General features: G+C 57.2%; 2 protein-coding genes and 1 long non-coding RNA gene across 6 annotated transcripts; 1 reads left to right on the top strand and 2 right to left on the bottom strand.

Moving 5' to 3' along the window:
* Window positions 1-484: 484 nt before the first annotated feature.
* Window positions 485-12,170, bottom strand: LOC140907495 (folate receptor alpha-like). Of its 4 annotated transcripts, none has more exons than XM_073333630.1 (5): window positions 12,109-12,170; window positions 8,502-8,643; window positions 7,597-7,785; window positions 6,718-6,853; window positions 485-2,037 (listed from the first exon to the last, which is right to left on the bottom strand). In XM_073333630.1, the coding sequence occupies exons 2-5, from the start codon at window positions 8,637-8,639 to the stop codon at window positions 1,763-1,765; spliced, it is 738 nt and encodes a 245-aa protein (XP_073189731.1). In that variant the 5' UTR covers window positions 8,640-8,643; window positions 12,109-12,170; the 3' UTR covers window positions 485-1,762. The 4 variants fall into 4 exon arrangements, with proteins under 4 accessions (XP_073189731.1, XP_073189722.1, XP_073189705.1 ...); XM_073333621.1 differs by lacking the exon at window positions 12,109-12,170 and adding an exon at window positions 11,861-11,947; XM_073333604.1 differs by lacking the exon at window positions 12,109-12,170 and adding an exon at window positions 11,694-11,909.
* A 2,644-nt stretch (window positions 12,171-14,814) lies between these two features.
* LOC140907491 (uncharacterized) lies at window positions 14,815-17,252 on the bottom strand. Its single transcript, XR_012157507.1, has 2 exons — window positions 16,790-17,252; window positions 14,815-16,434 (listed from the first exon to the last, which is right to left on the bottom strand). It is a non-coding gene; the product is annotated as an uncharacterized lncRNA (long non-coding RNA).
* A 104-nt stretch (window positions 17,253-17,356) lies between these two features.
* Window positions 17,357-24,069, top strand: ANAPC15 (anaphase promoting complex subunit 15). The gene is made up of 4 exons (XM_073333581.1): window positions 17,357-17,622; window positions 21,262-21,321; window positions 22,693-22,830; window positions 23,576-24,069. Exons 1-4 carry the CDS (start codon window positions 17,503-17,505, stop codon window positions 23,621-23,623), a joined length of 366 nt encoding a protein of 121 aa, XP_073189682.1. The 5' UTR covers window positions 17,357-17,502; the 3' UTR covers window positions 23,624-24,069.
* The last annotated feature ends 573 nt before the right edge of the window (window positions 24,070-24,642 follow it).

The following is a 24,642-nucleotide window of genomic DNA, read 5'->3' as shown; positions in this document are numbered from 1 at the left end:
GGAGCAGGGCAAAGTTTATTTCTGCCCCTAGACGGGACAGAATCCTGCAGAAGTCGGCTTTAACCAGACACTCATCTAAACCCCCCTGAAGCCAAAGCATACCAAGGCTGGTTTCCAGAGGACCCCCTGGACAGCTAGAGTCATGCGTGTGGTCCCTGATAACTAGGGTTATCAGATAGCAATTGTGAAAAAACGGTGCAGGAGGTGGGAGGTAGTAGGTGCCAATATAAGAAAAAGTCCCCCAGAACGGGACTGTCCCTTTAAAAACAGGACAGATGGTCACCCTACTGCTACCAGTAGTTATGGGCAGTGTTTGAACCAACTCTGCACTGGCCCAGCCGCCCACTCTCTCTCTCAGTTTAGACAGAGGGGCCTAACTCCAAGCCAGCTGGTACCTCTGGCTGGGCCCAGCTGCACCTTTGCACCACTGGGAAGCAAGCGGTGGCAAGTGTCTATGTGTCAAGGAAGAGACGAGCACAGAGAGCAGGGCTGGGAGAGTTTATTTAGCCACAGTCGCAGACACAAGCTAGAGGGGCTCAGATTTCCAGCAACTCCCCATGGTGGTCCCCGGGGGCATCTGGCTGGCAATGTGGTGGCCAGCAGGGGGCAGGACTGTGTTCCCAAGCATTGCTCCGGTTCTACGGGCTGTAGGAAGTTGTGGGGTCTGCAGCCAGCACTGGGAGCATTAGCCATAGCAACACAGCGGGTCAGAGCCCAATCAGTCACTACGGGGCACAGAGACTCTGGCGCTGGCCAGGCACTGCCTGCGGCCCGGCTGGGCAGCACTTCCAGTTAGTTTTCTGCCAGAGCAGAGGCCGGGAACCGAGAGCCCTCCGGGATCTTGGCTAGGGTGGGGGAGCTCGAACAGAAGAGGAATTGGAGAGTGGCACAGGAGGTGGGAGAGACCTAGTCTCACAGCAGAACCGGCAGCTAGGTATGCAAGGATGGGGTGGCGATGCCTCTGTGCTCATACAGGGCCACGCCCCCAAAACTCAAATCACCCCCCCCTCCACCCAAAGCCACAGAGAGGATGGTCCATTGGGCTGAAGCGGAGACACCAGGGCAGGCTGCGAGCCAGGGGAGGAGAGAGGACACTTGTATTTCCAGGGGGCGCAGAATGGCAGGGAAGGAGACAGAGCAAGGCTGGATGAGAGGATCCAAAAGCCCTCTTCTTCTCCTGGCAATTCTCGTCCCCCAAGGCATCCCAATGCCTTTCCCCTGCACCCTTCGCACCCTCCTCTCCCCTGCCTAGCCCCAAATATTTGCTGTCTTCCCTATGGGGTTTCTCCCACTCTGCACATTCAAGTGCAAAGACAGTGGCCAATCCTGTCGATGGAGGGCTGAGGGGCACCATCGTATCTCTGGTACCCAACAGAGGAAGTGCATCTAACCAACAAGTCACTGCATGTTCCAGAGCTCAGATCCCCAGGGACACGGCGGGATCTGCCCCCAGAGCCTGCTAGAAGAGAGGAGCGTGGCAGGAGAACACTGAGACAATAAAACCATGGAGTGAAGTTCAAGGGCAGGAGAGGATGGGGCAAAACTGGTTCTATTGCATCTTGTCCAGGTTAGAAGCAGCTGGACAGAATCCTGAATCATCTGCCGGCCAGAGCCCAAGGCAGGGCCGCAGGGTGGACACACTCCGCGCCCAGAGAAGAAATGCTTCCTATATAAGCCAGTGGAGCTGCCAGAGTCAGAGGCCATAGGTAGGGCCACCAAGCCCTGCTATTTCAAGACCCAAGGACCAGCAGCTCCCGGCTGCTCAGAGCAGGGACAGGAGAGCAGGAGGCAGGAGCAGCAGGACAGCCCATGGTGCAGGAGAGGCATCTCTCCCGTTCTGGGCGTAGTACTTGGCCACAGCCACGTTGGGGTTCCCATTGGCAGGGTCGAACCACATCTGGATGCAGCGCCCGCCGCCCCGGTGCTCCAGGGTGTATTTGTACGAGTTGGACCAGATCTTCTCGCACAGGTCCGCCGGCCGGGGAAAGACGTACTTGAACGGCTGGCACATGAAGCCGCGGGGACACTGGTTGGTCCCTGGAAAGGAAGAGAGAGGGTGGCAGTGAGCAAGCTGTGGCTTGACTCCATCTAGCAAGCCTTCCCCATCTCTGGCTGCTAGGCATCCGCCTGTCCGTGGCTACTGGCTGATCTGGCAATGGCCCAGCTGGCTTGTGGGAGAAACTGTCCTTCCCTATGAGGTGAAATTCAAGGGCTTGTAGCCACGTCACTCACCTCCTGGATTTATCCTAGAGTGGCTGTCTGGGCTCTCACCCCCCTGGGCTGGAGGGGCTTGCTTTTGTCTGAGCAACAAAGATAGACGGTTTAGTGCTAGTAAGAATGATACACCAAGAAGCACTGGGGTTGGGGGCTGGCTTCCTCCCAGACCTCCGCCAGTGCACTTTGATCCTTCTCCTAGGGAGTTCTGCTAACACAATATTCATGGATTCCAAGACCAGACGCAACCACTGGGATCAGCTAGTTTGACCTCCTGCATAGCAAGACAGTCCAGAGACCTGCCCCCAAATAATCCCTGGAGCCGAGCTTTCAGAACAAACAAACAAACAGCCAAGTTTAATTTAAAAATTGCCAGCGGAGGCGACTCCATCATGACCCTTGGTAAATTGTTCCAGTGGTTAATGACTCTCACCATTAAAAATGTCCACCTTATTTCCAGCCTGAACGTGTCTAGCTTCAACTTCCAGCCATTGGACTGGGTTAGATCTTTCTCTGCTAGACAGACGAGCCCATTACTAAATAGCTGGTTCCCCACGTAGCTGCTTCTAAACTGTAACCAAGTTACCCCAACCTTCTCTCTGTTGAGCTAAACAGATTGAGCTCCTTGAATCTATCCCTACAAGGCAGGTTTTCTAATCGTTCATCAATCTCATGGCTCTTCTTGGACCCCTTTCCACTCAACATCCTTCTGGAACGGGGGGTACCAGAGCTGGACCCAGGATTCCAGCAGCGGTCGCAACAGTGCCAAACACAAGAGGTACATAACCTCTCTGCTCCTACTCGAGAGTCCCCTGTTTAAGCATCTCAGGATCACATTAGTCCTCTTGGCCACAGTATCGGACTGGGAGCTCCTGTTCTGCTGATTATCCATGTCTGTCTACCCGCCTCCCCCCCACCGTCGTTCCAATCTTTTCCCTGGTCTCTGCTTCCCAGGATTGAGTCCCCACTGAGTGAATACGGCCGACAGTCTTTGATCCCAGATGTGTACATTTTTCTGTATTAAAACACATACTGATTGCCTGGGCCCAGCTTAATCGCTCTGTATCAGTGACGTGTCCTCTTCGTTATTTACCACTCCCCCAATTTTTCAGTCACCTGCAAACTTTGTCCGGGACGATTTCATTTCTTCCAGGACATGAATCAAAAAGTTTAGTAGAGCAGGACCAAGAACCAATCCCTGCGAGACCCCACTGGGAACACACCCGCTCAGCGATGATTCCCCATTGACAGCTCCATTGCGAGACCTGCCAGTTAGCCGGCTTTTTATCCACGCAACGGGTGCCGTGTTCCAGCCCACTCCTCTCCACCTTTCGAGCCCAGCTGGGGATAGCACAGAGACCAGAGGAGACTACAGCCCTCAACCCCTCACTCCCAGGACTGCTCTCCGGACGCCAGCCCTCAGTCTGTAGCCAGTCAGAGGGCTGCTGTCGTCAAGGGCAGAGAGAAATATGAGCCCCTTTTCCAATCAGAAGCTCCTGAACCCACCCAACAAGATGTGACCCCATCCCCTAGCCGGGGCCCTTGCTCCAGCCACCCCCCAGCCTGCAGCAGCCTGGCTCTGCCCTGCCGCGTGCTTAGGGTTGCCAACTTTCTAATTGCACAACAAAACTGAATGCCCCTGCCCCGCCCCTTCTCCAAGGCCCCGCCTCCTGCTTGCTTCATCCCCCCCCCCCCCCCCTCCGGCACTCGCTCTCGCCCACCCTCACTCACTTTCACCGAGCTGGGGCAGAGTTTGGGGTATGGGAGCAGGGTGAGGGCTCCGGCTGAGGGTGCGGGCTCTGGGGTGAGGCTGGGGATGAGGGGTTTGGGGTACAGGAGGGGGCTCTAGGCTGGGGCTGAGGGGTTGGGGTGTGGGAGGGGAGTGCGGGTTCTGGGGTGAGGCTGGGGCTGAGGGGTTTGGGGTACAGGAGGGGGCTCTAGGCTGGGGCTGAGGGGTTGGGGTGTGGGAGGGGAGTGCGGGTTCTGGGCTGAGGCTGGGAATGAGGGGTTTGGGGTACAGGAGGGGGCTCTGGGCTGGGGCTGAGGGGTTGGGGTGTGGGAGGGGAGTGCGGGTTCTGGGGTGAGGCTGGGGATGAGGGGTTTGGGGTACAGGAGGGGGCTCTAGGCTGGGGCTGAGGGGTTGGGGTGTGGGAGGGGAGTGCGGGTTCTGGGGTGAGGCTGGGGATGAGGGGTTTGGGGTACAGGAGGGGGCTCTAGGCTGGGGCTGAGGGGTTGGGGTGTGGGAGGGGAGTGCGGGTTCTGGGGTGAGGCTGGGGCTGAGGGGTTTGGGATACAGGAGGGGGCTCTAGGCTGGGGCTGAGGGGTTGGGGTGTGGGAGGGGAGTGCGGGTTCTGGGCTGAGGCTGGGGATGAGGGGTTTGGGGTACAGGAGGGGGCTCTGGGCTGGGGCTGAGGGGTTGGGGTGTGGGAGGGGAGTGCGGGTTCTGGGGTGAGGCTGGGGATGAGGGGTTTGGGGTACAGGAGGGGGCTCTAGGCTGGGGCTGAGGGGTTGGGGTGTGGGAGGGGAGTGCGGGTTCTGGGGTGAGGCTGGGGCTGAGGGGTTTGGGGTACAGGAGGGGGCTCTGGGCTGGGGCTGAGGGTTTGGGGTGTGGGAGGGGAGTGCGGGTTCTGGGGTGAGGCTGGGGATGAGGGGTTTGGGGTACAGGAGGGGGCTCTAGGCTGGGGCTGAGGGGTTGGGGTGTGGGAGGGGAGTGCGGGTTCTGGGGTGAGGCTGGGGATGAGGGGTTTGGGGTACAGGAGGGGGCTCTGGGCTGGGGCTGAGGGGTTGGGGTGTGGGAGGGGAGTGCGGGTTCTGGGCTGAGGCTGGGAATGAGGGGTTTGGGGTACAGGAGGGGGCTCTGGGCTGGGGCTGAGGGTTTGGGGTGTGGGAGGGGAGTGCGGGTTCTGGGGTGAGGCTGGGGATGAGGGGTTTGGGGTACAGGAGGGGGCTCTAGGCTGGGGCTGAGGGGTTGGGGTGTGGGAGGGGAGTGCGGGTTCTGGGGTGAGGCTGGGGATGAGGGGTTTGGGGTACAGGAGGGGGCTCTAGGCTGGGGCTGAGGGGTTGGGGTGTGGGAGGGGAGTGCGGGTTCTGGGGTGAGGCTGGGGCTGAGGGGTTTGGGATACAGGAGGGGGCTCTAGGCTGGGGCTGAGGGGTTGGGGTGTGGGAGGGGAGTGCGGGTTCTGGGGTGAGGCTGGGGATGAGGGGTTTGGGGTACAGGAGGGGGCTCTAGGCTGGGGCTGAGGGGTTGGGGTGTGGGAGGGGAGTGCGGGTTCTGGGGTGAGGCTGGGGCTGAGGGGTTTGGGGTACAGGAGGGGGCTCTGGGCTGGGGCTGAGGGGTTGGGGTGTGGGAGGGGAGTGCGGGTTCTGGGGTGAGGCTGGGGATGAGGGGTTTGGGGTACAGGAGGGGGCTCTGGGCTGGGGCTGAGGGGTTGGGGTGTGGGAGGGGAGTGCGGGTTCTGGGGTGAGGCTGGGGATGAGGGGTTTGGGGTACAGGAGGGGGCTCTGGGCTGGGGCTGAGGGGTTGGGGTGTGGGAGGGGAGTGCGGGTTCTGGGGTGAGGCTGGGGATGAGGGGTTTGGGGTACAGGAGGGGGCTCTAGGCTGGGGCTGAGGGGTTGGGGTGTGGGAGGGGAGTGCGGGTTCTGGGGTGAGGCTGGGGCTGAGGGGTTTGGGGTACAGGAGGGGGCTCTGGGCTGGGGCTGAGGGTTTGGGGTGTGGGAGGGGAGTGCGGGTTCTGGGGTGAGGCTGGGGATGAGGGGTTTGGGGTACAGGAGGGGGCTCTAGGCTGGGGCTGAGGGGTTGGGGTGTGGGAGGGGAGTGCGGGTTCTGGGGTGAGGCTGGGGATGAGGGGTTTGGGGTACAGGAGGGGGCTCTAGGCTGGGGCTGAGGGGTTGGGGTGTGGGAGGGGAGTGCGGGTTCTGGGGTGAGGCTGGGGATGAGGGGTTTGGGGTACAGGAGGGGGCTCTAGGCTGGGGCTGAGAGGTTGGGGTGTGGGAAGAGTCCGGGAGGAATGTGGGTGAGGGAGGGGACTCTAGGCTGGGGAAGGGGGTTGGGGTGTGGGAGGGGCACAGGGTCCTGGTGGTGCTTTCCCTGGCTCCCAGGAAGTGGCCGCCAGGTCCCTGCAGCCCCGCGGCTCATGGGCAGACAGGGAAGCTCCGCGCGCTGCCCTCGCGCCTGCAGGAGCCACCCCCGCAGCTCTCATTGGTCGCAGTTCACGGCCAATGGGAGCTGCGCTGCCAGCACTCAGGGCATGGGCAGCCCATGTGCCTCGGGGCCACAGGGACCTGGCAGCTGCTTCCGGGAGTGTGTGGAACTGGGGCAGGTAGGGAGCCTGCCTTAGCCCCAGGCCCCCACTGCCCCATCGACCGTACTTTTAACGGCCCGGTCGGCGGTACTGACTGGAGCCACCGGGGCCCTTTTCAACCTGGCATTAGGGTCGAAAACCAGATGCCTGGCAACCCTAGGCGCTCTGCGTGGGGTGGGTTGGCTCTTAGCCGCTCACTGACCCGAGGTCCAGTTCCAGCCCTTGTGCCAGTTCTCTTTGCAGGTGACGGCGTCCTTGCAGTCCTCCCACCACTGCTCGCAGTCCTCCTTGCACAGCGGGACGTTGAGGATCCTCTCCCGGCGCCAGCTGGTATCCGCCTGCCAGGACCCGGGGCTGTGAGCATCAGGGGGCAGCTCTGGGCGCCCAGGGGGCAACAGTCACCCCCAAGCCGCCCCAGGGAGCAGGGGTTACACACATGCTCTCCCCCACCCCCCCCCGATATAGCACCACTGCACGGAGCCAGTGCGCGTCCCAGCAGAACCAGGCCCAGGCCCCAGGGGACGGGAGAGCCTCACAGCAGCCTCCCCGCACACCTGAGCTGCAGCACCCACAGTCCAACGGGGATCCCGTGCAGAGCACCCCAGCTCGGTGTCCAGCAGAGCTCCTCTGCTCCCAGCCAGGGGTTTGGAAGAAGCCAAGTCAATGCAATCTCTAAGACTGCATCCCCCCCATGCACCCAGTACGAGCCCCATCACGCCGGGACAGAGGCAGCCTGTTGGAGTCCTGGAGCGCAACTGTACTGGTGGGACCCGAGAGGTCCATAAAACACAAGGGAGGTTTTCTTCATGGCAGCCACCTGCCCCCAGGAGCCTTTGGAGGAGATTGTCCTACCCTCATGCAATGGGCCCCAGCTGGATACAGGGTCACTAATTGTCAGGGGGAATTGAACCCGGGACCTTCAGCACTGCAAGCACATGTCTCTACTGCTTGAGCTGAAAGAGTGACTCCTCTAAGCAGCCCGCTGTGAGTCACTGGGACCCGCCACTAGAGGGAGCCGTGAGCACATGCACCAAGCCAGCCTGCTCTCCCGCCCGCAGCGCCCAGCCCAGCGCCCCCTGACCTGGTGGATCCAGGGCCCCAGGTTGGGCGAGCACTCGTACAGACACGTGTCCTGGATGAAGTGCTGCTTGCACTTGTCTGGCATCACCCCGCAGTGGTCCCAGTTGAAGCTGTACAGGTAGGACTGGTCCTGGTGAGCCTCCATGCTGGTGTTGGCCGTGCAGCAGGCGTTGTCTTTCCACGGGACACACTGTGAACACAGCAAGGGACGGGTGCGCAGGGGACTCTGGCCGCTCGCGCCCGGGGGGCAGACAGGATGCTGTGGATGCAGCAGCATCACCGGCCTCCAGTGCTGCACGGCGGGACTGCTCCTGCAGAGGCCAGGCCCATGGTGGGGATAGCATTTTGCCCTTCTGCCTGAGGCTCTCAAAGCACTTCACGCAACCAACGAACGGGGGGTCCACGCCTAGGATACAGGGAGTGTGACGGGTGGGTCCGCTCATGCTGCTCACCCTGCGGGATCAGCAAGGGGTGGGCTTGGTTTCAGAAGGACAAAGTGGCCCCTGTTGCCTGGTTTGCGTGGGCTGGTTTTGCTACCGCAAGACAGCCAGGTCCAACGCTGCAAGGTTTGGGGAAAGAGGTGGGGGGAAGGCACGCCCAATCGGACAGTGTCAGTGAGGGCCAGATCCTGCAGCCCATCCAGGAGTCACCTCGCGAGACTAGCCCTATGGGAGAGGGCCACAGAGCCCGGCCCCGTGAAAACAGTCTTGGTGCATTGCAAACACATTCCCCCTAGCACACTTGGCTCCCCCAGGCACCGTCTGCTAAGCCACCAGTCCCGAGTGGGAAGGAACAAGCCTGCACTGGAAGGGACGACAGGTCCTGGTGACTCAGTTATTCGTCACCCAGCGCCCCAAGGGGCGTGGCATCAGCCTGACGTGTGTCACTGGGCCAGCACTGCCTTACCTGGCCATGCAGCGCCCCCTCCGGGCCTGGCTGGGTTTTGTGGTGCTTGGCATCCATGCACATGTTCAGCACCGATTCCTTCGCAGCACTGGCCAGGCAGGCAGCCAACAGCCCCAGCACGGCCCACCGGGCTGCCATCTCCCTGGACCAGAGCGAGGGCGGGGTGGAAGAGAAGACACATTAGAGCAGGTGCCCAGATGTGACTTTGCTACCCTGGTTGAGTGCACACTATGCCAACAGCTCCCCACGTAAAAGCATCAGTGTTAACATGCTACCGCAGGGGTGGGGAACCTATGGCAACTCTCCGTGCCGCAGGCTGGAAGCCCCGAGCTCTGCGCCCCATCCCCCCCCAGGGCTGGAGCCACGAGCACCGGCTTGCCCCGCTGCAGGAGGGAAGCTGGGGTTGCCAGGCCGTTAAAGGTCCGGTCAGCTCTGCACAGCTCCCAGAAGTGACCCGGCATGGCCCTGCAGCCCCATGGCGCTGGGGCCATCAGGGAAGCTCTGCGCACTGCCCATGCCCCCAGCACCGGCTCCGCAGCTCCCATTGGCTAGGAACCGCGGCCAATGGGTGCTGTGGGGGCAGCGGCATGCACAGAGCCCCCTGACCCCTCTGCCAGGGGCTGGACATGCCGGCCACTTCTGGGAGCAGCACAGATCCAGGGCAGAGCCTCCCTTAGTCCTATTGCGCCACCGACCAGAAACCACCTGAGGTAAGCGCTGCTCGGCTGGAACCTGCACCCCAAACTCCCTGCCCCAGGTCGTAACACCCTCCCACACCCTAACTCCCTCCCAGACCCCACACCCTGACCTGCACCCCAACCCCTGCCCCAGCCCTGAGCCCCCCCTGCACCCTAATTCCCTCCCAGACCCTGCACCCAGCACCCCAACCCGCTGCCCCAGGTCAGAACCCCCTCCCTCACCTTAATACCCTCCGAGACCCCACTCCCCGACCCACACTGCCTGCCCCAGGTTGCAACCCCCTCCCACACCCTAACTCCATCCCAGACGCCACACCCCCACGTGCACCCTAACCCCTGGCCCAGCCCTAAGTCCCCTACCACATCCTAACTCCCTCCCAGACCCTGCACCCCAAGCCCCTGCCACAGCCTGGAGCCCCCTCCTGCACACTGAACCCCTCATTTCTGGCCCCACCCCAGAGCCTAGGGGAAGCTCTGAGCCACCGCGCCCCCTGCAGGGCTGTGTGTGGCCTGTGACAGATTTTTTTCTGTGGGTCAGTGGCCCCCGATAGACAAAAGGTTCCCCACCCCTGTGCTGCAGCCTGGTGCTCTACGAAAACCCAAGAGAGAGAGACCACGAAGCTACTTGCTGGCAGGTTTTATATCCTAGGCACCTCAGTGAGACACAAGTGATGCACCCACCTTTTTGACTTCTCGTTTGTCTTGAAAGTCTCAGTAGATGCTCTGGGCTGACCACCCACAGTCTCGCCTCAAGAGTTGCTGGTCTCCACCCTAGTTATGAGCTCCTCTCCACCCACCGCCCACCTAGGGGTGTATTCATTCCATTCCATTCCCTCTGTATTACAGCACCAGACACTTGCTCCTGGTTGCATAACCTGACCCTTGCCCAGAGATTCACAGGGTTGAGCGCCACTGGGTTTGAGCCAGTGGATTCCTGGCCAGCTGCTGTTCGCCAGTATCAGAGCCAGCCAAATCTCTTTCTGAACATTAGCATGTTCAGCTGTGCAGCCCGCTGTGAGGTAGGGGCGAGTCTCCTCCCAAAGCTGGGGAAAAGATTAAGCACAGACGCTGACCGTCAGCTTTCCCACGGGCAGGTCTTTGCACAGACTCTATGCACTGCAGATTGTTACCCTATACAAATTCATAGTCATGCCTGTAACCTTCAGCTCCAACTTCCCCGCCCCGGCCTTTGGGCTAGGAGAGAAATCAGTCAGGCCCCAACACTTCTTCCTGTGGCATTACCCCTGTCACAGATGGGGACACTGCTTAATGCATCTCAGTGCTCTCGAAACGCAGGCAACCATAGCACGAGACTGGAACCCCTCAAGCTGACACAGGGGGAGAAGCAGAATTTGTAAATCATTCAGCCCTTGTGATCACCTGCTGTATAGCACAGGCCAGAGACCTGCCCTGAATTAATTCCTGCTTGAACAAGAACAGATCTTTCAGAAAAACAGCCAGTCTGGGTTTAGAAGTTGCCAGTGATGGAGAATCCACCATGACCTTTGGTAAATTGTTGGAATGGTTAGTTACCCTCCCTGTTGTAAATTTACGCTTTATTTCCCGTTTGAATTTATCTTCTTCAACTTCCCCAGCCATTGGACTGTGTTAGCCCGTTCTCTGCTAGACAGAAGAGCTCTCTATTATTACATTTCTGTTCCTCATGTAAGTACTTGGGAACCAATCAAGTCACGCCTTAGCATTCACTTAATTAAACTAAACAGATCTAGCTCCTGGAGTCTCTCTGTGTGAGGCAGGTTTTCCTGTCCTTGAGTCACTCCTGGGGCTTTTCTCTTAGCGAGCTCTAATTTATCAATCAGTTATTCTAGTAGCCCTTTAACTGGGGTGGGGAGGGAAACTAAGTCACTACCTTACACCTAGCACTGTCTGGTTACTGTTACCTTCCATTCAGCTGGGACAGGGAACCCAGACTAGTCAGTTACACACTAGCATAATGTTATGCTGTAAGGATCACAAGCCAGAAGAACATGTGAAACTCACAGAAGACAGTTCGCAGGGGAATTTTAAAGGGAAAGAGTAAAAATTATTTCTTTTCATTTTCGGTTACTGGCCTCTGCATACCCTGAGCTAGTTTCTACAGCCCTTTGAAGGCAGACAATAGAAGACCTGAGAGCAACGCTATTAGATTGCCCCCTCTCCTTTTTTGGAAAAAAAAAAATATATATATATATATATATATTTGTCAGGTTCCCCTTTTTCTGCATTAAGTGATTTCCTTCATCTTCAGGTACTAGCCTATAAACTACAGATTAAGGGCCACCTCCCTACAACAGGCTTATATGCCTAAAAGCTCCCCATATGCAAAGCACAGGAACAAGGCATACATAGCCTGCAGTTTGGAAGCAACTTCCACCCTTGTAGATGCAAAAAGCATTGTCAAAGCTAATTACATTTACACCTAAACTCTAGACATAAGACACCAGCCAGCCTTGATCACAACAGAAAAACACATTAAAACATCAGGGGAACATACCTTACAGAAAGGTCAAACCAAACAAATTCTTCTCAGTAGCTTCAAGCAACTGCTTAGCAAAGCCGCTATGCCTCTGGAGTTAATACCAAAGTTCCCCAGTTCTGAACGCTTTTGAGCAACTGGGGTGCTGTGGTTAACAAGGCTTAGTTTTAATCTGCGCTCATTACCTTCAGAGTTAGTAACAGACAAGGAGCTCGGTGTGTTTGCCTGGAGGGCAGCCTAGTCCCAGAAGAAGACAATTCAGCTCTTCATTTCAAAGGTCAGATGTGTGATCAACCTTTGGCCAATGATTATAAAGAGAGTCTAAGCTCCTGGGCACTTTTCCTTTGCTCTGCATCTCATGTGAGATAAAGGAGTCACAGGACTTCTTGCTCAAGCACCTTCCTTCTAATCTTTCAGTAAATAACCCACTCACCTGAAGACTGTACCTAGCCTGTGTTTGCATCGACCTGGGAAGCCCCAGTACAGATCAGAGAGCCTTGCTGTGGGGAGGTGTTGTAGCACAGTAGGACTCATACACTGTCACCTGCCAGAGCTGCGATGTGAAACCAGGACTTCTACAGCCTGGGCCAGGCCAGGCCAGGCCAGCCCCCTGGGCACTAGGCCATATTGCATCTCTCCCAGCTACTCTGTGGACACCACTTCGAATCCCTTGGATACACTGTAGTCACATAATGGGGAATACATGAGGCCCAGTGAGCTAGGCATTAGAGCCCCGGACTGACTGACAGGCAGGCTGGCCTGCTCACCTTTGAGCTCTGCGTGAGGAAAACGCCATCAAAGCAAAAGCGGTTCTGGTTATCTTCACTCCAGAGATGTTACCACACAAGCAAAAGTACCTGATAAAGTGACAGGAGTAATTCACTCGGAGAACTTCAGGGCAATCACTGCAGCTGATTACAGAGAAGGGATTTGCTGAAAGCTATGTTTCCATATGTAACCCTTCTGCCCGTCAGAGTTGGCACAACAAGGGCCGGGTTCAGTATCTAGGGGGTCCGTTCCAATAGCAGAGAAACTGGGGATCCCACAGCAGCCAAAGTGACCATCTAGGCGGGGTGGGTGTGCAAATGAGATCACCCCCTGGAGTTCTTTTCCACAACCCGCCACGACTCGCCACCAGATGTCAGGGTAGAGCTCATCCTGTCTCCGCTTCCACATATACAGGAATTGGGATAATCAGAGGACAAGTACAAGCTGCCCCCGGGTAAGCTGGTTGCGTAGTGTCTTCAGGGAATGCAGCTCATCCTGCTTTTTCTTCCCAGTAAAGTCCCACTCTCTGCTATATTTTTTGGTGTGTCAGTCCTTTGCCAGGGTTAGTTTTATTTTCCTTAATGGTCTCTGGCCACTGGGCTTTACGCTCCTGGCCAGCTAGCAATATTGCTGATCTTCTCAAGGGCAGCACCCCCTGGATGTCTGGCAAGGGCGGCTCGTCAGCCCAAGCAAGTGAGGTGCAGCCCACCCAAGAATTCCCAAAAGCCACAACATCCATTTCGCATGTTCGCTTGTTTTTAATTGACTTGATAAATATCGACAGATTTAAGGGCAAATTCGGGGTGGATTTCAATGTCACAACTCACTCTCTGCAGTAGCCAAATGCCACTCCCCAAAATTCAAAGCATGTGGGGCTGCGTGAGGTGCAAATCTTGGTATAGCACCTCTCGTAGTTGCCTTGTTACTGTGGCAGTTCACCACGCCCAGGAGTCACTTTATCGGGGCGCTGCTGCGTAACCACGACTTGGTGAGCCATGGCAGGATTGCAGCAGTTAAGCCTGGGCTGCATAGAGTTTGCAGTGGGCAGGGATGGGGCTGGCACGTCCTCAATGGGCCCCATGCATGGGCAAAAGGAGTTGATGCCAACACCCCGGGGCCACCTCATGCTCCCCCAGCCACGCCAACTTGAGTAGCAGCGGCAGCTCCTGCTTCCAGGTCTGCCTGCTGCTTCTTCCTTCTAAGTAGCTATTACATTATTCATGGGGGCGGGGGATCGGTATTTTGTGATTTGTTCCTCACCTGTCAAAAAAGCCAGGCACCATCACAGTTGGCATAGTGAGGAGTCACACGGGTGCCGGAAACGAAGGGACGAGGCATGAGCCACCCCCCAGGGGCACGGCTGGTGACAATTTGGTGGCTCTGGCTGCATCGCTTCTGACCTGGGGGTGACTTTGTGAAACTGTGTCACGAAATGACTGGGTTGTAGAAAACCTCCCTGCCTGGGCTGTAGTCAGTCATTGGCGGCGTGTACATGTGGTCTTTCAGCGTGCTGCCCTAGCTCTGCGCAGACAGCCGACGCGGCACACCTCGACCAAACGGCCTAATAAAACCACAGATCCGTTTCAGTAGCGAAGGCGCCTGGCCGGGTCTATTATTGATGACACATGGTCCTAGTATCCTGTCGACTCTACAGAACCACTGAGCCATGTATGCCCGTTACAATGGACCAGCCCTGTGAATGGTGGGACTTTCCATTCCCGCCAGGCCAGACAAAGACACCCCCTCTGAGACCTCTTTATACCTCGATACAAACAAGTTAAGTGTTGCCTCTCTGATGCAGTTAGTTACCACCCATCACCTTGTACGTGTTGGTTCAATGAGAACATTTCTATCCATCACCCTGTCATCCTGACCTTATCTTTAAGAGGGGTCAGCATGTTCCTGTTATCTTTGAGGAGTGTGTTTGTACCGTATTAGGTATCGGGGTGTTCTGGTACCTCACTGCTGGAATGTGCTTGCGTGAGTGGTGTGACGTTCCCCTGGTGTTATCTGGACCGGTGATCTGCTAGGTCACTCCAATCCTTGACGCTGGGAGCCAGGCTTACCCTGCTTTGCTGCGAGAACCCCCACTCCTGGGCTGGTCACGCACAGCCTCTGGCATGTAAGCTGCTCCCAGTTACGTGAGTGAGCACTTTTGGCCAGCCGCTGCTTGGATTGTGCAACCAAATGACACTAGCCAATATCTCCAGTCCCAGACACAACCCTAGGAAGCTCCATCTTGCAGTGTCCAGTTATGCCTGCTGGACGCGGCAAGCTTACATGAGTTTGTCAATTTAACAAAGAAATTGATATGCACCTGGCTTGTTATCCCAAGAGGAGTCTCCGACATGCTTCAAATCAAACACACTGCTTCAGGTAGAAGAAACAAACAAATTTATTAACCACAAAATATAGATTTTAAGTGATTAGAAGTCAAAAAACAAGAAGTCAGATTTGGTCAAATGAAATAAAAGCAAAACGCATTCTAAGCGGACCTTAACACTTTCAATGCCCTTTCAAACTTAGATGCTTCTCACCACAGGCTGGCTGGTTGCCCTTCAACCAGGCTCTCCCCTTTGATCAATGCTTCAGTGGCTTGGTAGTGGTGTCTGTAGATGGAGGTGAAAAAGGGAGGAAGAGCCTGGCAAACGTCTCTCCCTTTTATCATGTTCTTTCTTCCCTCCTGGCTTTGCCCCCCCCCCTTCAAAGTCAGGTGAGCATTACCTCATCACAGTCCCAAACTGACCAAGGGAAGGAGGGTGACTCACTCGAGAGTCCAACAGATCTTTTGTTGCTGCCTAGGCCAGTGTCCTTTGTTCCTGTGAGGCTTGGCTGGGTTGGGTTTGTCCCATACCTGCCCTGATGAGGTGTAAATTGCCCTTCTGCTCTTGGAGAGTTTTGCCTGGGCTTGTTTTAAGCCATGAGGACACATTTTCAGCCTCATAACAAACAAACAAAAAAAATTACAACCTATAACATTACTATGACAGCAATGCTCAGTGCATCATAAGCCTTCCGAAGACACCTGACATGACTAATTTTTGCACTGGATACCACACAATCATATTATAAGGATGACCGTGGGGGTGCTGGGTGTCCCCCCCTGAAGGTACAGAGCATCACAAGTGGCCTGTGCTTAGCACTTCTCAGGAATGTTTGTGTTTTTGCAATACCAGCCTTGTTCTTGCCAGGTTCTGTGAACTTGCAAGCAGGCATGTTTTATAACAGGGCCTGACTTCTGCTCACAGCCTGACTCTTACGACCTTTGCTTCATAGCAGCAGGGCTCGACCCCTACTTTAGTTCAAACCTTGGGCCTCATACTGGGTCTCTCACACCGGGCCTCATGTCTCAGGCTCTCTTTCCACTAGACTGGGATCTCCCAGGAGTTAGCAGGGCTGCGTCAGGCCAGAGACAGGGGCCCAAACCACTGCACCATCCTGCCTCATCCCAGCTGTCCACCGTGGGACATTCAAGCCCCACAATCATCTCACGGGAGTAAAGAGCATTCTGGACAAGACACCATCCCCTTAGGCATCGTGCCTTCCTAATCTTGCAAATCCAGTGGGGCTGCCCGAATCTGAAAGGACAGCACTGTAAACCCCATGGGCCTGTTTCTGTCCGAATGAGCCAAGGTATTTATCCATAACTAGCCCGGATTGTCAAAAGCACTTTATTAACTGACGGATCTCCAACACCCGCCCGGGAAGTAGGGAATACAGCTCCTTGCTCATGCCGAGCTCAGTAGACCACGACTCTCTGGGTGCACCTGGCTCACTTGCATCTGAGCGCACCAGGTCTCAACACAGTCCAGGCCCTCTGCACACAAGCCACCAGGCGCCAGCCACGACGAACTTTTACCATGTCCCCGGATTGCCGTGTTACAGCTCCCCAGGGCCCTGACGGGGGTGCACTGCACAATCGCCTTGGCCCCGGGCCGTCGGCGGAGCGCGCTGGTATTTTCTGGCAGCCGTAACGTTTTGCTGGGGTTGGCTACGGAACAGAAAAGGAACTTAGCCGAAGTCAGAAAACACCGTTAACTCTTTCACTGGCCAACCGCTGCTCGGTGGCAGCCCCCGTCGCGATGAATAAAATACCACCTCTAAAAGACCAGCGGGCCGCCCAGCTCCTGGTGGAGGCCGCTCAGGCCCGGGCCACAGGGCGGGCAGGGACCTCAGGGGGCCTCCAGCCCCCGGCTCGGAGCAGGACCCGCCCCCAGCGAGTGTCAGGCCGGGCCGGCTCACAGCGGGCTCCCCGGGAAGGATAATAACCGACGGGGCGCGGCACAGCCTCCCCCCCCCCGCGGGCTCAGGCCCCGGCTCTGAGGGCCACCAGCGGCGACCCTCACCGTGGCCTCGTGAGGAGCGAGGCAGAGCAGGGCTCGGAAGGGCCCGAGGTCAAAGCTCGGCGCGGCTGCTGGCCGGCGGCCAGGTCACCGCCCCCTGCCTCAGTTTCCCCATCTCTCACGGCGGGGGGCGGGGGAATTCCTGCGCAAGGGAGCGGCCCCCCCCCCCGCGCCGGGACTGTAACCCCGCCTCACAGCGCCCCCGTCGCGCGCAGCGCTGGGGGAGGGGCGGGCCCCAGCAGCCCCGGGGGGCGGGACCTGCCCCACTTCCGCCCGCCGGTGCTGCCCCTGACAGGCGCTTCCGGCCCCTCCCCCGTCCGCCCGCGGACCCGAGTTGAGCGACGCAGCCCGAGGAGGGGCGGGGCTCAGGCCTGCCACAGACACGCCCCGCCGGCGGGGGTGGGGGGGGCCACTCGAGCAGACTGGAGGGGCGGGGGACGCCATTTCTCGCTACACTCACGGCGCCTCCCCGAGCACGGCGCATGCGTGAAAGGAGGGGCTGCCGACTCCCACCCGGTCACTTCCGGCGCGCAGGAGGATATACTTCCGGGTCACGCAACCCTTCCCCCCCCCCCCTCCTCCCCCCGGCAGCGCTCCCGGCCCAGCAGCTCTGGTGTCCGGTGAGTGGAGCCGGCACGTGCCGCTCCGCGTGACCCACGCGCGGCTCCGGAGCGGACCCGGAAGCCCCGACGCCCCCCCCCCGGGTGTGACCCGCCATGTCCACGCTCTTCCCCTCGCTCTTCCCGCGCGTCACCGAGTCCCTCTGGTTCAACCTGGACCGGCCCTGCGTGGACGAGAACGAGCTGCAGCAGCAGGAGCAGCAGCACCAGGCCTGGGTGAGCCGCGGGGCCCGGGGACTCCGCCCGCCCCGCCCGCAGGGGCTCCCCGGGGAGGCCCGGAGCCCTGGCTGCCGGGGCGCTTCTCCTGAGGCGGGGACCGATTCCGGTCTGGCTCTGCCCGCCGGGCCCCCCCCCGGCACCCGGCGCGGTTCCTCCCCTGCCTTGGGGTTTGCCCCCTTCGGAGCTCCGCGCTCCCGGCTGGGTCTCTCCCCTGCTCTGAGCAGGCTGCCCCGTGCGGCGGTGGGTTCTGGGCCGTTACCAGCGGCTACATTTTAAAAAGTATTTCGGTGTCCAGGGGGTTTTTCAAACGGCTCTAGGTGCCCAATTCCCCTTGATGGCACTGGGGGGGGGGGTAGGAGCCCTGAGGGCTTTTGAAAATCCCACTAGGTGCCTTTAAAATATTTTAAACCAGTGTCACTCATGGCTCATGTCCTTACTTTAAGCAAACAAATCATAACATGACCATGAAGCTAGTGACTGTAACTGAGCTGATGGTCACTCAGAGGACACGGTCAGATCAAGGGTTTTACACAACCTACAATCAACAGGAGCGTCTGTGGCTATTTTTAATTCAGCTGATAAGTCTGTGGTTTCGATCAGCATTAAATGTTCCCTTACAGCGTTTGCAATCCAAATAGCATAGCCTTATGTTGGTCCATGAATCCAGTAATAAAACTGACTAGCTTCATTTTCATCATCCTGCCTGAGTGAAATGCCAAACTAAAAAAAAAAAAAAAAACACAGCATCATAGCACGATAAAAAGTGAAGGCCAGGGTTCTCTCATTGGGTTCCTGATGCATATGTCAGAGTACGATTGAGGCGCCACAATTCCTGTTTAAAAGGAGGTTTAATGATCTGCAGAGGTGATATTAACATGCATTTTTAAATTCAGATTCTTTTAATGATTCATGATAACAAGAAGGATGATGCCCAACATCCTGGAAGCCGGGAGCTGCCTCCTGTCTGTCAGCTTTGCTCCCTGCTCTGGGCAAACTCTGCATGGCAGCAAGGAGGAGTCGGAGCTGAAGCTGCCATGAGTGGAGGCTGTGGGGAAGTTTTGGGGCTGGCTCCCACTCGCCACCCTAACAGTGCGTGCTACCCAAGTGCCCCTGCCCATGTAGCCCCAGGGAGGGTAGTGGGGAGCAGAGACTGGAGCGGGGATCAGGGGGCTGCCCTGCAGGGAGCGGGAGCAGCCAGGCTCTGCTGAGCAGAGCTACCAGCATTTTACCTACCTGCTGGCGTGCACAGTCATTCCTTCTGCTTTTGCTGAAGTCCAAAGTGTTACTGGCCTCAGCCCACAGATTCACCAAAATCTGGCTGTGCTCTTGTTACCAGGAAGCAGCTCCCTTTGCAAAAAAGCTTTTTCTGATTGGTCTCTCTTAGTGTACTTGCAGACTGTTGAGATAATGGGTTAATGCAAATAGCAGGAGTTCAGGTCAGCAAAGGGAAGTGTGGGTTTCCTTTGCAACAGAGAGCAATAGACAGCTCCACAGATTGTCGGCATAAAGAGGACTAAGGAAGTTTCTCCAGGGAACTCTGGGATACATCCGGAGGACTTCTGGGACCCGAGTCAAGCCAGTGCCATGTGCTCACAGGAAAGCAATAGAGCTCGGACCCTGCGTCCCAACTTAAAATGGGATTGGACCCTCCAGCCCTGCAGGGTCCTGGGACCCTAGGTTCAAGCCTCAGGGTTAGCACAATTGGTGTGTGGACGCAAGGGGGATTCGGCTTGAGCCAGGCTGAAGCCTGGTTTACGCTGCTTTGTAGACATACCCTTGGGGAGCTGCGCCAATGACAGCAATGCTGGGAAAGGTACTATGGGCACAGCCCAACACTGATCAGCACCTTGGGACCAGAAAGGTGTTGAGAAACAGGAAGGAGTTCAGACAGACCTACAAAGGCCGAAGTGAGATCGCTCTGTGAAGGGACTTGGGTGCAACGATGCTTCTTGAGGCAGATGGGAGAACCATTGCAAAGATGTTCAGGAAAACTCTGAGATGGAGCTGTGACAGGCCCAGGAGCAGTCTCCAGAGGGATGCGGCGATGTATTACAAAAGCCAGGGATTACAACGGTGGAAGCGTCATTGCCCGAGTCACTTCCAACTAGACTGTTCAGAGCACTGGAGAAGTGACTCGGGACTAATCCTGCTCTGGCCTAGGGGAGCTGGGATACCTAATAGGGCATTTCCCCCTCTAATGTTCATCATCCTTTTTCCAGAGCTCTAGATCGCATACAGCCAAGCCTAGATTGCAGATTTTAGACCCTGCTCCCACGGAGCCGTCTTAAAGTAGAGCAGGGAGCAGAATTCCTTGTGCTGCATTGGAGCAAAATGCCTTCTTGCTTGTGGGCAGCCAGCGTCACGGTTTAGTGGACAGAGCTGAGAGTCAGGAATTCCTGGGTTCTAACCCTGCCTCCTTCTGTGGCTTCTCTTTGCTTCAGTCTCTGCATTGGCTAGAACATGCTTAGCAGGGTTGGGAGACCTCGAAGGATTGTGCTGCAGCAAGGGGCGTCCGTGATCCAGTGCTGAGCTGATCTGCAGAGCTGGGCTGCAGGGAGAGCCCTCGTTCGGATGAGATGTACAATCAAGGCCCTGGTCGCTTGTGGTCTTTATATTCCCCCTGGCAGTTTTAATAAGAGTTGTTTTGTGAGCCCCAGGGCCTGTGGGTAATCTCTAGTGTAAATTCAGCCTGTGGTTTCAGTTGCAAACAGTCTTCTCTACTTGCTGGCCTAAGCACATAACACAAGGCAACTTTTTAAGCAGCTGCCACCCAGAAGTGGCTGCATTTCAGCGGCAGGTGAAGTGATCTTTCTCCTTGAATCTTTCGTGACCCAAGAGCTGCAGATTACTTAGCAATTGGCATAATGGATCAGTCAGTTGCTCCATCTACTCTGGTGTCCTGCCTCTGCCAATAGCCACTTCCGGATGCTTTAAAGGAAAGGGTATAGACCAGAGGTGGGCAAACTACAGCCTGCGGGTCACATCTGGCCCACAGGACCGTCCTGCCCATCCCTGAGCTCCTGGCCTGGAGGCTAGCGCCCGGCTCCTCCCCCGCTGTCCCCCTTCCCCCGCAGCCTCAGTGCGCTGCACCACCGGCCCACCGCTCCTGCTGGGCAGTGCGGTGGCGCGGCTGCGAGCTCCTGCCACTCTGAGCGGTGTGGTAAGGGAGTGAGGAGGGGTTGGATAAGGGGCAGGAGGTCCTGGGGGGCAGTCAGGGGACAGGGAGCAGGGGGGGTTGGATAGGGGGTGGAGTCCCGGGGGGCGGTTAGGGGCCAGGGGTCCCAGGAGGGGGCTGTCAGGGGACAAGGAGCAGGTGGGGGGGTTGGATGGGTCAGGGGTTCTGAGGGGGGCAGTCAGGGGGCGGGAAGTGGGTGGATAGAGGGCGGGGGCCAGGCTGTTTGGGGAGGCACAGCCTTCCCTACCTGGCCCTCCATAAAGTTTCGCAATTCCAAAGTGGCCCTTGGGCCAAAAAGTTTGCCCACCCCGATATAGACTTATTGTGCAATACGTTCCTGGGGAAAACCAAGGCTGGTTTTTATCCCCCTACGACGCTTGATGTGCAGGGTACTGTACTGAGGCATTGTGTAGCATCAGCTTTTTCGGACTGACTTTCCTCTGTCTGTTTTCCACCCCCAGCTGCAGAGTATTGCTGAAAAAGACAATAATTTGGTCCCTATAGGAAAACCTGCCTCTGAGGTAAGAATCCTGACACCCTTTTTCTGTGCTGTAGGGTTTTGGTTGTTAAGAAGGGAAGACCAGGATCTGGAGGTTGTGCGGTTAACAATGCAGTGTGCTGGGTTTTTAACTTGCTAAACAGGTGCACATCACTTCCTGCTGAGGATTCTGGGTAGTGTAGTCCAGTGGAGCGCTCACCTGTGCTGAGTACTATGACTACAGCCCGTGACATTATTTTTATTGTTTGGTTTTTTTGCCGGGGGGGAGGGGAATTTAGTGTTGTTCCATTTTACCCATGTGGAGGCAGGGGAAATTGGGGCCTGCCCCTGGGGGGAGGTGGGAAGCCCTGAGGGGGCAGGGCACTGGGTCTTGCGTGGTGGGGAGAGACCCAGGGGGGTTGCAGGGCAAGCCCACCCCACAGCAGCGCCTCCTGTCCTGCTTGACTGGGCCCGGCTCCCTGCTTGGAGCATTGCAACACGGCCCACAGGGTCGCAGTGGCACCCGGGGTCAGCACCGCCGAGGTTTGGCCCGGCCGCCCCTCCGTTGTGATGACGATGGGGTGGCCAGGCCAAATTTGAGTGAGTGGCGCTGCAGCCCTGTGTACCTGGGCGCAGTGTCGGGCCCAGCCCCTTGGGAAAAGACCTGCCTCTGCAAATGAGTGAGTTTGTTTTATTTTGTGTTTGTTCCTATTTGCAAAAAAAACCCGGGGCCCTAACTACAACTAGAGCTGCCAATAGATGGCGGTGGAACGCTCTGTTCATGGGTGACTGCCAGGGGCTCCTTGGGGTCAGCTCAGCTCCAGTTAGAAGCTCCCAGTGATCTGGAAAATGCCGAGACCCTCCTCTCCTACCTCCGGCTGGGAGCACCAGGGAGGCCACACGCTCAGCCCACAAGGTGGAGGGGTTCACTGTATTCCCGCTAGCCCCCTCCTCTGGAAAGGAGGTCTCCATGAAGCGAGACCCTGGCAGGGAAGGGGGCGAGATTCCCGCTAGGAAGCAGGGTGAATGGGAAGTGATCTGCTGTACTCGGCGACTCTCCTGCGTTCGTTAGTGGTGCGGTTCCTCTGGGGGTTTGCTGCTGAGTGGGGAGGGAGTGTCTCCAGTCCCGCACCAGGGGAGGTGAGCTGGTAGGGTGGGGGTGGAACTACAGGCTGTGGGAGATCTGTGGGCCCCAGTGTGTGGGTACATGAGCCGGGAGGGAGAGTGCTGCGGGAGCTGAGGGCACTGGGTGCTGGTGCAGGGGGTGCTGGGCCAGAGGATGGGTTAATCCCTAGGGTTGGGGGAGGGAAAGCCAGGCCATGGGAGGCAAGAGCTGGGGGAATGGGGCGTGAGGGCCGGCTGTGGAGCGGTGCTGCAGGGGGCTGACAGCTGTGGGTTACCCTGGCGTCTGCAGCATTACGATGAGGAGGAAGAGGAGGATGACGAAGACGATGAAGACAGCGAAGAGGATTCTGAGGACGACGAGGACATGCAGGACATGGACGAGATGAACGATTATAACGAGTCCCCGGATGACGGGGAGATCAATGAGGTATGTGGGGGTGGGGCCTGGTGGACCTCAGCAACCGAGCCACGCTCGCATCCACAGATCCCAGTACGTGGGGACACACGCAGAGAGGTGGCTGGGGAGCGCCACGCCACCTAGCTACCTCCATCCCCCAGCAGGGAAAGCAGCGATACCCAGGGAGGCTCCTTCTGGGGAGCAGGACAGGTCAATCTGAGAGTTTCCCTAGCACCCTGCACCCCACATGGGAACGAGCCTGCCTGATCATCCAACCCCAGCTCCAGTCTCTGTTCCTGACACTGGGCTTTTCCCCGGTGGAACAGCCTGCACAGATCCCTCCCCAGTGCCTCATAGGACACCCCCCCCCCTGCCCCATCGCAGGGGTCTCCAGGCAGCCTCCTCTCACTTTCTCAGCCCTGCTGGCAGATCTCTCCCCCCTGCTGTGGGAGCTCTGGCGGGAGCGCTCCAGGGATTGGTATTATTTCCAGAGACCGGTAGTAAGGCCGAGCTGTCTCGGTGAGTTTTCCAGTCACCGCCCAGGAGCTGGGGAATATCACTGTCCCAGTCTGACAGACAGAGGCACAAAGATGCTGACTTGTCCCAGGTCACTTAGCAGTGGAGTGGAGTATAGAATCCAGGAGTCCTGCCTCCCATTTCCCTTCTCTCCCTCCCACAACACATCCCTTCCGAGAGCCAGCCTCCCTGTGGGCTATCCGCTGGGAGTGGACTCGCGAAAGATGAGGGATTATCCTTCCTGTGTCATTTGCCCAAGGTGGACATGGAAGGAGCTGAGCAAGACCAAGACCAGTGGATGATCTGACCCAGCTACATCTTGACCAGGTTAAAGGCTGCTGGCGTCCGCTGGAGCTGAAGGAGGGTAGGAGAACTCTCCCTTCTGGCTTGGCATTGCCTACAGGCATCAGATGGGACGGCTCGTCAGTGCAGGGTCTGATGGACAGCAGCACTTGGAAGCCCTGGTTAGGGAAGTGTCTCCACTGCCGTCTGTCTCGTGATTATTTTGTGAACGGTGCGTGGAACAGAATCTGGCTCAGCCTCTCGCCCCACAACGGAGCCAGCTGGAGAGAAGCTTTCGGTCTCTGCACCTGCCCATGTGCCGTGTCTGTGCCAGGGCAGCTACTGTTAACATACAGCTCTACATGGGATCACGGGACGGCCAGGGTGGGACAGAGCAGCCGGGGCTGGCTTTGTGCGTCTCTGGCTCTCACAGAAATTTGGGGTTTTCCAATAAATAACACTTCAAAACAATTTTTGAGGTTTTTTATTAGTAGTATTACAGTAGCACCTAGAAGCCCACCCAAGATTAAGGCCCCAGTGTGCTATACGTATATTTAGTAAGACAATCTGTCACTTCATATAAAGGGGAGCCTCCCTGCATAGTGCCAGTGACCCAGGGAGCAGTTCTCATTTCATTCCTAGAGTGACTCATCAGAGAGCAGTTTACCAAGCCCAGTGTAACGTCAGACAGCTCAGTTCTATCGCGCTGGGCCCAGGAAGTCCCCGGCGACCAGGCAGTTTAGCTCAGAAATAAGTGGCCTGTCAGTGGCTTTGTTACAGTCCAAATAACAGACAAAACCAACACGTTTCTCATGGGTTGGCTCGCACGGTCACATCTGGTCAGCAGCCTTTGCAGTCAGGATGCCCTGAGATAGGCCCCAATTGCCGTGAGGCAGGAGCAAGGTGCATGAGTTGTGTATATATGGGTGTGATGTTACATCCCATATTCTTAACAGAAATATGGTTATGATACGAATATGGTATACTACTAGATACTTTATGCAAGATGGGTCTCATACGATATCATTGGAAAGGTCATAATTT

The sequence above is a fragment of the Lepidochelys kempii genome, chromosome 1, assembly GCF_965140265.1.
Source record: "Lepidochelys kempii isolate rLepKem1 chromosome 1, rLepKem1.hap2, whole genome shotgun sequence".
NCBI classification, from domain to species: domain Eukaryota; kingdom Metazoa; phylum Chordata; order Testudines; family Cheloniidae; genus Lepidochelys; species Lepidochelys kempii.
Note: the sequence above shows the minus strand (reverse complement) of the source record. Positions and strands in the feature narration are given on the sequence as shown.